This window comes from Phalaenopsis equestris, unplaced genomic scaffold (genome assembly GCF_001263595.1).
Source record: "Phalaenopsis equestris unplaced genomic scaffold, ASM126359v1 Scaffold000134, whole genome shotgun sequence".
Taxonomy (NCBI): domain Eukaryota; kingdom Viridiplantae; phylum Streptophyta; class Magnoliopsida; order Asparagales; family Orchidaceae; genus Phalaenopsis; species Phalaenopsis equestris.
In genome coordinates, this window is record NW_018164576.1 from 842,366 (window position 1) to 855,334 (window position 12,969).

Here is a 12,969-nt window from a genome sequence, read left to right on the forward strand (position 1 = left end):
TATATATATATATATCTGAATAATATAAACATGTTAAGATAGTCCATGTCATTCATTTCACTGACTAAATTATCTAACAAAGTAGAGAAACCATGATTTAAGATGCAATAACATTTGATTGAATAAACATAAAAACAATTGATGTATTTGGTCTAAAAAAAATAAAATTATTACTCTAAACATGAGTACTCATTTGGTATTAGTTGGCTTGCCTTCAATGTTCTTACACCTTTAGATTTCATCTCATACAGTTTTATGTCTATAATAATAAAGAAAATATAATTTCTTAATCATATTGTTAAATTATGCTTAATTAATCTTTTATATAATTATATTATTTTAATTATTGATTGAAATTTTTCATTTTTCATTTAAAACCTTCTCAATCATTATTATTCCCATTAATTTATCATTGATTTGGCTCCTGTGCGTCTCAACACTAGAACATCTTTTGATCTGGAGTCAAGCTTCCGTAAAATCGCAAAATTGGTGCTTTGGTCCAAATGTTGGGTGGTTGCTATAGCATCTGGGTGCTAGGTTTAGGTCCTTGGGTGCCCGAGCCCTCCAATGTGTCCTACGCTTAATCTTTCGCTCAAACCGCTCCATATTTGTTTATCCTTTTCGATCGCCCCTGGGAAATCCAGAAAAAAAAAAAAATTGCTGCTCGTCAAATTACTCCTTGTTTCTACATTAACAAATGTACTTAAATTAGAGCAGTGAATTTCTCAAAATCAAGCGAAAGTAGTATGAAAAATGCAAGATCTACTTGAGAAAACATTGCTAAAATCTCACATTTAAGTTGTCTTCCTTTTTATTGTATTAATGATAGAAAAATTGGTGAAAAAGGAAAATTATGGTAATAAGTCAAAATTTAATTCTAACTCATCATCTTTCTCTAGTAGGCTCTGCAATTGCATTCAAATCTAGTTGTTTAGGCAGTGTCTTGAGTTGTTTGGCATTGGTTTGCAGGTTTGTATTCAAATATGGTGCAAGTTTTGATAAGTTGGGCTAAGTCAAATGGCTAATGGCTGTGTTTGGTAGCAAGTTGTGTTGAATAGATTCTTCCTTGTGCTCTTAACTCTTCTGTCTTTCAAGCTTTTCTTTCAAGCTATGACATGGCATGTCTGTTAGAGCTGAACAATATAAACCTCCAAATTAATAAATTATTCCTTTCTTTAAGCGCTTTATTAAATTGCCGAATATGATGGAACTTCGTCTTCGTAAAATAGCATCAAAACTAGAAAAGGTTTTCTACATCATATGCAAGTTATATTTTCATGTGAACTTTGTCCTAGGTTGTGATATGAAGCATAATTTATATAAATACAATGGCCGCATTTTAACTTAATTTTACTATTATCCTTAAACAAGAAGAAAATTCATTCCACGCACAAATGGACCCTCCCTGGATCGAACATCCGGTATTGGATATACAGTTAGACATCCAATCCATTTACGGCTTTACTTTTGAAAGAATATGAAATGGGACCCTTCAAGCGCACATGTTTGGGTTGAATTTATCTAAAAACAATGAATCTCTACATTGCCCTCCATCCACTTCAACCAGATCACACCTTTTATTGATATAAGCCATTTTGAAGGCAAATCTCTATTAATCAGAGATGAAATCCTGGATGGAAATGCAAAAATTCTTTCATTTTGAGTCCACTACAGAGATGCCTTGCTATCTTATTGCATCAGAATTTAGTTTGACATGCCTTTCATTGCAACTATGAATTTTTTTATCAATTAAATTTGCTCAACGTCTCTATCTTATGATAAAGATTGAATCTTATGTCGACTAATGCTTTGTCTTTTTAATTTCTACTCACATTACTCATTTAATACCTATAAGTTATCTTGCAAATTTGGCTTGAGTGCTGTTTTCTGTAATTTGAGCATTTTGTAGTTCTGTTAGGAGAAACCAAAAAATTTTCAATCCAATGTTCATGTTAAACTGTTTTTCAGGCAATATTTCAACGTTATCCTCAGCCTGATAAGGAGTATCAGTCATTTTCCCTTATATACAAGGACAGATCCTTAGATTTGGTCAGTATATTTATTCTACTCATGTTATTGCGGTTGGTCATGTGCTTTTATTTGGGCTTCTTTAGTCCCGTTTTTTTTACTTTATTTTTATCCCGGATATTGTCAGCAATTGCTTCAAGTTTATCTTTCCATAATGTTCAATTTCTTCTTCTTGTCCTATATATTATGACAGATATGCAAGGACAAGGATGAAGCGGAAGTATGGTTTGTTGGTTTGAAGGCATTGATTTCATGTAGAAACTACCTAAAGAGATTGGAGTCAAATGGGGGCAGACTATCTGATTGTAGTAGTTCAAAGTCAATTTACAGACAGTCTCCATTAGACCTACCCTCTGTTAGTAGTACATTCCGTCTTTTTAGAACATTTCATGGTTCAGTGACAGAAGATTTTCTCCTTATAGAATCTTTGATAATTTTGCATGTTTTCCTTCTTGTTTCCATTTTCAGGACCCTGAAGATAGACAGCCAGTTGGCCTTGCAGCTGAGAAACCTCCAGTGGATGGTTTCGGAAGTGTGTTTACTGATGTTATTCTATATACCACACACAAGGGTTCTTTTCATTTTGATTCAGTCAGTACCTCACTGACTTCAGCGACATCTGCAGACAACTCAAATGGCCGCTGTTCAACATCTGAAAATTTTAGGGCGAGTTTATCTAGTGCTGTAAGCTCTTCAAGTCATGGATCAGGCCAGGGGGATTTTGATGCATTAGGAGATGCTTTTATTTGGGGAGAGTTTATCGGTGATGGGTTGCTTGGCTGTCATATCCAAAAAGGAGGCAATTTGCTCAGTTCTAAATGCAACACTTCTTTGCCGAAAGCCTTGGAATCACCCGTTGTTCTTGATGTAAAAAAAATTGTTTGTGGTAGCAAACATGCAGCGTTAGTTACCAGGCAAGGAGAGGTCTTTACTTGGGGTGAAGAATTCGGGGGCAGATTGGGGCATGCAATACAAGCCGATGTTTCGCAACCAAAACTCATCAATGCTTTGAGTGGCATGAATGTTGAGTTTGTGGCATGCGGTGAGTATCATACTTGTGCGGTAACATCATCTGGAGATCTCTATACATGGGGCGATGGTGTTTACAATTCCGGTCTACTTGGGCATGGGAGCGAGGCTAGTCATTTGGTTCCGAAGCTTTTGACTGCTCAGATGGCAGCTTTGCATGTCTCGTCAGTGTCTTGTGGACCATGGCACACAGCTGTTGTTACATCTTTGGGTCAGCTCTTCACATTTGGTGATGGAGCATTTGGTGCTTTGGGTCATGGAGACCGTATGAGCACAAATGTACCAAGAGAAGTGGAAGCTTTAATAGGTCTGCGAACAATCAGCACGGCTTGTGGTGTTTGGCACACTGCTGCAGTTGTGGAGATGGAATCACAATCTGCGGATTCTGGCAGTTATGTCTCCAGAAAATTGTTCACATGGGGAGATGCAGATCAAGGCCGTCTTGGACATGAAGACAAAGAGCACAGGCTTATTCCAGCATGTGTTGCTTCCTTGACTGAGCCAAATATTTGTCAGGTGGCCTGTGGACATGATATGACAGTTGTGCTTGCTGCTTCTGGAAGAGTATATACTATGGGAAGTACCATTTATGGACAGCTAGGGGACCGACGAGCTAATGGAATTACTCCCACAGTTGTGGAAGGTAAACTTTATGATAGCTTTGTTGAAGAGATATCATGTGGTTCTCACCATGTTGCTGTGCGGACCTCAAAAAGTGAAGTCTACACCTGGGGCAAGGGTGAAAATGGCCAGCTCGGCCATGGAGATTATGTTAACCGTGACAGGCCTACGCTTGTTGAAGTCTTGAAAGATAAGCAAGTGAAGAGCGTTGCTTGTGGTTTAAATTTCACTGCTGTTATTTGTCTTCATAAAGGGGTTTCAAGTGTTGATCAATCTTTATGTTTTGGTTGTCATCTTCCATTTGGTTTCAGAAGAAAACGCCACAATTGCTACAACTGTGGTAAAGTCTTTTGCAAACCTTGCACCTGCAGAAAGTCTATCAGAGCTGCCTTAGCACCAAACATGCACGTGCCATATCGTGTGTGTGATATTTGCTATAACAAGCTAAGGAAGTCCTTAGAGTCTGGAACTCATTCTCATGTTTTAAAGCAGCAAAATGCAAGTGAAACTCACATATCTACTCAGCTGGCTGAGGAGACCGTTGTTTCGAGAGTCTCTTCAGCTGACTCCTTTAAAGGAGAAAGTAGGCAATCAAGGCAGGGTGAGAGATTGGAAAGCAATCATAACCCAATGTCCCTTATTCCGAATGAATGTATTCGAAGAGAAAACATGCAGATGCCAAACTCTCAAAATATTATGATCAGGTCTCCAATGAATATATGCTCTGCTTCTATTCATGGCACAAGGATAGTTTGTAGGCCAACCATTCCACTTGGAGGTTCCTTAATTTCATTGCCCCCAAGATCCATTTCAACTGGTTTAGTATCAGCTGAAGTGACTACTGATGAATTGAAAAAGACAAATGAATGCTTAAAAGAGGAGGTTGCTCAGTTGAAGTTGCAGGTAATAATGTAAGAGCATATATATATATATATATATTTGCTGTATGGAATGTTCTCGCTTTGCCAGGGTTTCACCTTACGGCGAACCCTAGCCTCTGCTACGGCATTTGTTCGCTCTGTTTTTGAAAATCTGTTTTTGAAAAGCTTTGTCGAGTTGCTCGCGGCCCCGATCGCGGTTCGTCGAGCTTCTCTTTCGCGAGCTTCGACGATGTTGATTTCGCACTCGTAGACGACGAATCATCTCGCTCTGCTATGGTTTTGCCTCATGGCAAACCCTAGGCCCTACTACGGCATTTTTTCGCTCTATCTTTTAAAAGCTTCGTCGAGCTGCTCGCGCCCCGATCGCGATTCGTCGAGCTTCTCTTTCGCGAGCTTCGACGATGTTGATTTCGCACTCGTAGACGACGACGAACGTTGCCTCTGCTTTCGTCGTCTGCTTCTGCGACGTTTTCGTGCCGCTTTCTACGCGCGGCCGTCTTGCAGTCAAGTTGCGATAGTTTTGCGCAGTCGGCAACGTTCCTCTTGTGCGCAGCTCTCCAGACGAACCGAGCCCGACAGCGCCAACAGCTTCCTCGCTTATCTTGTGAGAGGGATGGCATCGACGCTCTGTTCCTATGCAAATGCCCTTACCGGCGACTTGTCTACGACTTGCCTATTTCCTATTTCTGCTCGTGCCCCTCCTCCAGGTTCAGAGTCTGCTTTTGCTATTAGTAAGTCCTGCATTGTTCCACAATCGTACAACGAGGCTATTGAAGGTGGCGGTGACCACACTTTTCTGAATTCTTTTCTTTTTTACCGAATGCAATGTTTATTTGCACTGATAAATGCTTGCCTCTCCCACCTCCAAGCGAACAAACATCACAAGTATGACCTTGGTTTCGGATGAAAGGACTTTATTATCATAATTATCATTAAATTATCACAACTATTTTATGTCAAATTTATAACTTTTCTTCAATTCATCCTTGTTGAGTGACAAGTGGAATAACTCTTTTTGCTTAGCTTTTAGCTATTTCAACATTGACCTATAAATTTTTTTTCTTGAACTTGCTATATTAATTCTATCTTGTCAATTTACCTTGCATCGCATATTTTACTTTCATCTTTCATTGTACTTAAATGCAAGACATAACAAATAGGTTTTACTCTCATTGTATCATTAATTACTTCATTTCTTGCTCTACCATCCTTAACTTTGACACATATCAATCTTAAAACTCTCTTTTCAATCACATTAACTTTGATATCACTTCTTGGATCCATATAATTCCTTTTTTATAAAATTTAGTTTCACGTTGTCATGACGTTATGATAACACATAAATTTTCAAAGCTTTGCCACATATCAACATCTTATTTTTTTTTATATAGAAATATCTTATGATAAGATTCCGGGGGAAGTACTTTCGAGAGTTCTAGAAAAGAAATGTGTTGATATTTGCCTACATTCAAGTCATTAAAGATATGTATACTAGAGTTGTTATTTATGTTCGAACACAAGAAGGATTGACCAAATATTTTCTTATTTCAATTGGATTATGCCAGATATTGGTTTTAAGTCCATATCTTTTTGTTTTAGTTGTGGATGTTCTTGTTTACATGTACAAGAGGATGTACCTTGGTGTATGCTTTTAGCAGATGTACCCTTCTTGTGGATAAGGCTGGAGATAGAGAGTATAGAAAAAACTTGAATTTTGGAGGTCAACTTTAGAGGCTAAAGGCTTTTGTATGTGTAGATCTAAATCTGAATAAATGAAATATGAAGGTCAACTTGAATTATAGGGGTCATCTCCTAGTGGCAGGGTTGTAGTAATGAGTGATCATGTCATTAAAAGGAGTGAACGTTTTAGATATCGCAAGTCTATTATTCAATTTGATAGTGATATAGATAGGGATATTATTAGTGGAATTCAAGTTGAATTGTTGAAGTGGAGGGATGCATTGGGCCTACTGTGTAATAGAAAAGTTCTGCTTAGACTTGAGTGAAAATTTTATAAGATGGTGGTTAGACCTGCAATGCTTTATGGTGCAGAATGTCGGCTTGTAAAAGAAGCATAAAATTAAGTATTGTTGAGATGAGAATGCCCGGGTGGATGAGTGGCTTTACACTTAGAGACCAATTATGAAACAAATATATTCGTGAAAGGGTTGGAGTAGCTCTAGTTGAAGACAAGATTAGATAGATTCACCTTATATGGTTTGGTCACATTAAACGTAGACCAACTGATGATCTTGTTATGAGGGTAGATGTTTTAGATTTGACTTATGTTAAAAAAGGTAGAGGTAGACCTAAAAGGACTTGGGTATGTTGTATTAAATATGATCTTAATTTATTAGAGCTAAATGAAAATGTGACACTCAATAGGACACAATGGGGAAAAAAATATTCATTTAACCTACCCCATTTAGTGGGATAAAGGCTTGTTGCTGTATGATTTTTCAAAGACACCACCCATTTTGCTACTTTAATTTAACTCTATATATACCCTGATCGATATTCATTTCTTTTACATAATTGATCCAGAGTACTTAAAATTATCATATATAATATTACTTGCAAATATCATATAATAGATGTGAAACTCGAAGTATCTTTTTAAACATTTTCATAATTCATAATCAACACAAAAAAGATATGACTTTAATGTTTGTTGCATGTTGGAAGATTCATGATGGTATAGAATGTTTATCATCTTAAAATTGAATGAAAATCCCGTATAAATTATGATAAATAAAGAGCCCCTCATAGGGGACATGTGACTTTTTCTGTATAAAATTCAAGAAGGTGAAGAATCACTAATCATAGTTCGGAAGAAATGATTCTACCAATGTGTGTTCTTTATTGTAAATGATACTCTTCCCCACAATAGAATAAAGTGTTAATGCAATTTAGCATAACAGTTGTGGAAGATATCTTAAATGTTTGAAGTAGAGGTCTTGATATGCTTGAGTTGTCATGGAGTGATATTAGGTGGTCATTTGATTGCCCTTCTTAGGTATGCATTGAATGTGATTGACTGCCAATTTTGGGATAATTGACTCGGTTTTTCTCCTTATGGAAGTGTAGACCAATGAATTGAAGATGTGTATTAGTGGCTAGTAGATGTCAGGCGTTGGTAGGCTTCAAATGAAAATTGATTATGAATGTCGAGCATTGGGCAATGGTTCAATAAAGCAAGTGTTGGACGTTAGTAGTTGGCAGTTTTTAAACACTATTAAGGGTCGGGCAGCTTATAAGAATGTAGTCTCACCGCTTGAAAAACACATTTCGACATCTTATCTAAAAACATGACAGGGTTCTTACACTAAATACAAGTCGCGGGTCGTCCGCAGGTCGTATTTTAAGATAAGTTGCTTATCCAGATAAGCACAAGCTGTCACAAACGCACCATAAATGTATAATAATGATGATGATTGATTTAGAACTTAATATATTGAGAATTGGTCAATAGTTTACTCTGCAATTTATTTTAAAAGGGGAAATTGACTATTAGGAAGGCGGTTAACATTGGTAGCTAATAAATATCAAAGATTGTAGGCGTAAGATGGTAGGTTTTAGCATTAGGTGGCAATGAGCATAGAAACTAATCGACAACAAACATTAACATTAGGAGTTAGCGAGCGTTGGGTGATGATGAGTGTTTTTTTTTGGGCTCGATGGCTAGAGTCAGATGTTGATGGTTAAAGTTATGGAAATTTGAAATTCACGAATTCTCTCCACAAAAGCACTTTTAAGGGTTTCAAGAAATATACTTTTAAGGGTTTCATGAAATATATTAAGAAATTAAGCCTACACTAGGTTGTTAGTATGGGGCGCCTGTGATAGGATAAGGTCTGAGTAATTATCAAGAATTGTTAATATATTCTAGGTGGTTTGATAGTATTATTTTTTTTTTATTTTAGCCTTTCTCTAAAATGACTATTACACAAATAATCAATTAAATTTATTCAAAAACACGCATCTTCATTTCTCTTAGAAGGATACTTCATAGATTTTAATAGATTGAAAGTTACCTCCTGATTATTTACTCTCATTGTTAATTCATTTTTTTGCACATCTGTCATTGCTCGTTCAGTAGCCAGAAAAGACCTATTTAATTTTTTTATCTTCTTCCATGTCTAATACAATGAAATCAATATGGAAGATAAATTTATCCACTTTAATAAGAACATCTTTATAACCTCTTTTGATAAGTGATCGATTGATCAGCAAGTTGAAGGGTTACAACAATAGAAGACACGCATCTTCATTTCCCTAAGAAGGAAACTTCATAGATTTTAATAGATTGAAAGTTACCTCCTGATCATTTACTCTCATTGTTAATTCATTTTTCTGCACATCTATCATTGCTCATCCAGTAGCCAGAAAAGGCCTACCTAATATGATGAGAATTTTTTTATCTTCCTCCATGCCTAATATAATGAAATAAACAAGGAAGATAAATTTATCCACTTTAACAAGAACATCTTTTATAACCTCTTTTAGATAAGTGATCGATTGATCGGTCAATTGAAGGGTTACAGTAATAGAAGACTCTTCTCCTAATCTAACATTTTGAAGGCAGATAATGACATATGGTTTATACTTGCTTCAAGTTCACATAAAGTTTTGTCATAAAATATTTCTCCAATTGCATAAGGAATAATAAAGCTCCCGGGATTCTTAAGTTTTTAAGGAAGTTTTTTCTGAATGATAGTGTTGCACTCATCATTGTGTGCAACTGTCTCATAATCTCAAAACTTTCTCTTTTTGTTGAGGATGTCTTTCATGAACTTTACATAGCTAGCATTTGCTCCAGAGCCTCAGCAAAAGGAATATTAATTTTTAGCTACTTAAAAACTTTGAAAAATCTCGAAAATTGTTGATCTAGTTTTTGTTGTTACAGTCTTTGAGGAAAAAAGGGTGGAGGTTTTTCTAAGTTAATCCGAGTTGGTGAAACGAGTTTATCTACTCTTTGGGATTTTTTTTCCTTAGGTTTTTCAAGCTTTGAATGCTCTTTCTCCAACTCAAGTTTCTTCTGAACTACATCTTCTAACTCTTTTCTACTCCTTAACTTCACAGTTTTGACGTGCACATTAATCTTCTCCTTAGGGTTTATCTCGGTATTACTATGAATATTTCCTTGAGGTCGATTGCTAAGAGAGTTGGCAATCTGCCCCAACTGGTCCTCAATATTTTTTATAACAGTACCTTGACTCTGCAGTTGATTTCCCATTTGCAAAACAACTTCCTCCACTGATAACTCTTTCTCCTTAAATTGTGGATTCTGGTTAAATCCAGGAGAATAAAAAGGTCTAAAATTAGAATTAACTTGATTATGCCAATTTTTAATAGAATTTTGTTTGATTATTACCCCATCGTTGGTTTCCTCCACCAGAATTGTTATTCTAGTTAAAGTTAGGGTGGTTCTTCCAACCTGGGTTGTAGAAATTAGAATAAGGATTGTTAGGTCGATTGTTTATCACATTTAAAGTTTCATATGATGAAGTGTTAGCGTCAACCAATTGTCCAAATGAATTTTTCTCAATTATTGGTGGTACTTGTGGTAGACTCATCCCAAATTAGTCTAATTTCCTAGATATAACTGCTATCTGAGAAGTTAGAATTGAAAGCAGATCAATGTCATGTATACTAGCTACCTTCTTCCAGTTTACTCTTTGAGCAGGCTATTAGAATTTGTTAGTAGTCATCTCCTCAATTAGTGAATAGGCTTCATCAAATGACTTCAACATTAGTGAATCATCAACAACAATATCGATAATAGATCTTAGGGATCCCACTAAATCATTGTAAAAAGTTTGGACAATCAGTCAATCGGACGGAGCGTGATGCCGACACTTCCTTATAAGTTCTTTAAATCTCTTTCAAGCCTTGTATATCGACTCACTGTCATACTGACAAAATGAGGTAATATCATTTCTTAATTTTGTCGTTTTTTAAGGCAAGAAATATTTGGCTAAGAATTTTCGGGCTAGCTCATTCTACGTACTAATAGATCCAGATGCTAATGAGTTCAACCATATTTGAGATTTATTCCCCAGGGAAAAGGTAAAAAACCTAAGTCTTACAACATAATTGGAAACACCGCTGTAGCGAAATTTGGCGCAAAGTTCTAAGAAACTTGTCAAATATAAGTTGGATCTTCATACAAGGTTCCCCCAAATTGATTGTTCTGCACTATTTGGGTGATAGCAGACTTAAGTTCAAAAGTATTGACTTCTACAGCTGGAGTTTGAATACTTAAGTGAATTTCATCTGTCGTAGGATTATCGTAATTCCTTAATGATCTTTTATGATGTTAATTAATTGATTCTTGAGTATCTATATTAATATGTTGATTTTTTATCATTTTTTATTCAAGTTTGTTAATTTTTTTTCTGTTTTCTAATTTTTATAATATGCCTCTCTAGTTTTGAGTCGTAAAGTTCAACTTCTGTTGGACCTGGCCTACGCTTTCACTAAATATAGGTTCACTAGTAGGTTTCAACACAAATAAATAGTAAAACAAACAAAAAAAAACAAAATTAAAAATCTTCAAATCTAAGTTCTAATAGTTCAACTAAAATTCTTCTAAATTCTCACCTTCGTGTTCCCGACAACGGCGCCGGAAAAGCTTGACCCCTAGCAAATGCTTCAACGCTCAGATGGATTACACAAGTGCACGGTCAAAGTAGTATCAGATTTTTTTAAGTCCGGAATGTTGATCCCACAGAGAAACATGATGAACTAATTTAGGAAAAGGTTCTAGCCTACTCAATTCATTTCCAGTTTGGAATTTAAAGAAATTTACGTTTTGTTAAAAGTCTATACTGCAATGCAAATAAGTTTAAAGTTTACCCTATAGAAATTCTAATTAGCCTACTTGAGTTAGTGATAATCATGTGTTAAAGCAAGCTTCCCTTGCATTGATGGTAATGGAGTGTAGAAAATGAGAAAATGCAAATTGAAATATGACTAGTGATAAATAGGAGCAATTATCTTCTTTACCCTCTCCCGAGTACATAAAGAAGTTTGGTTAAAGTGACCTTAATTTCTTAAGCCGCAGATTGAACTCATCAACGATTATTTTTCTATCCATTTGCATCTCTCTATAGTGTACTTATGCTTTATGCCCTATAGGTCAACATGGTATTTCTAGTTGCTCATGCCATAGCTCTCCCGAGTCATTATGAGTTCACAATGGATTTTAACAAATCATTTGGCCAGAATAATAGGTAAATGAAATGCGGAAGGAAAATCATCACATTAAAAGATTAAAGACAATTTAAAATCATTTCCGCATTTCTACACATCCTACTACATCACCACAAGGAAAAGATAGAGGAGATTACTTAGAAAACATAGAGAAAACACCACAAGATTTTATTTAAACCAAGAGAAAGCACTACCAAAGAGTTTACAGAAAAATACAATACTTATGCACCATAATACTTATCTCTCTCCCTCAACACAATCTTGAAAATGCTCCACAAAAACGCCTTGCTGCTTTCCCTTAGGTTCCTCACTTTAACGCTCAGATCCTCACAAATTCTCTACTCTAGACTTGCTCTCTCTACCCTCAAGCAAGCATTCTACTCTAAATATATCTTTTTCACGATCAGTAGAACTTCCAACCCTTCCTCTCCAAAAGCTCTCTAAAACTCCCAGGTCTTCCTCTCCAAAAACTCTTTGTCAAAGTTTTCAAGTTTTTCCTAAATAAACTTCAATATCCTCTGTTCAAATTGCCTCCGGTCCTCTCAAACGACGCTTTGAACAGATGGGTTGAACTGCTGTAACTGTCTCCAGTTCGGTTCCTAGCGCCTAGGCGTCACTATTCTGGCGCCAAGGCTAAGCGCCAGCCTCTCGGTTGCTTAGATTGGGGGCTGACGCCTAGGCGCCAATGCCCCAACCCACTATATAGCATTTTGCTCCATTTCACCTCTTTTTTGCTCTATGTCTCTTCCAATTCGTTCCACTCCTAATACCTATTATAACTGTAAGAAAAACACAAAAATATTTTTCTTTAAATTGCAATTTCATCCAGAATGATATACAAAACATAAAGGAATTCATGCAATCTTTTAACACATTAACATCAAACAATAATTGATCCACTCAATCATTTTTCTAATAAGAGGATAAATTAATGACCAGGAAAGTGGGTATTGGACATGGATGGTTAATAAATATTAAATGTTGGCAAGCATCAAATGATGATTGAATGGGAATGTGGGTGGTGGTCAATAGTAGGCGGTTTTCTCGGTCATTCTTCATATATATGAGTAGGTTGATGACCATGAAAATAGGTTTCAGGCATTCTTTTATGACCAAACCTGATATAGCCTACACATTGTAGTGGGTCGTACCAAGTCAATTGAGTAGCAAAATTTTAGCCCAAGTTCTATTTAGA

General features: G+C 36.1%; 1 protein-coding gene across 3 annotated transcripts in view; it reads left to right on the forward strand.

Moving 5' to 3' along the window:
• LOC110021367 overlaps positions 1-12,969 on the forward strand; it is a 64,153-nt gene that overhangs the window by 37,079 nt on the left and 14,105 nt on the right. For all 3 annotated transcript variants that reach the window (XM_020719834.1, XM_020719835.1, XM_020719836.1), the window contains 3 exons: positions 1,969-2,049; positions 2,222-2,383; positions 2,497-4,581. In XM_020719834.1, coding sequence (XP_020575493.1) covers positions 1,969-2,049; positions 2,222-2,383; positions 2,497-4,581 — 2,328 coding nt within the window. The remainder of the gene's footprint in view (positions 1-1,968; positions 2,050-2,221; positions 2,384-2,496; positions 4,582-12,969) is intronic.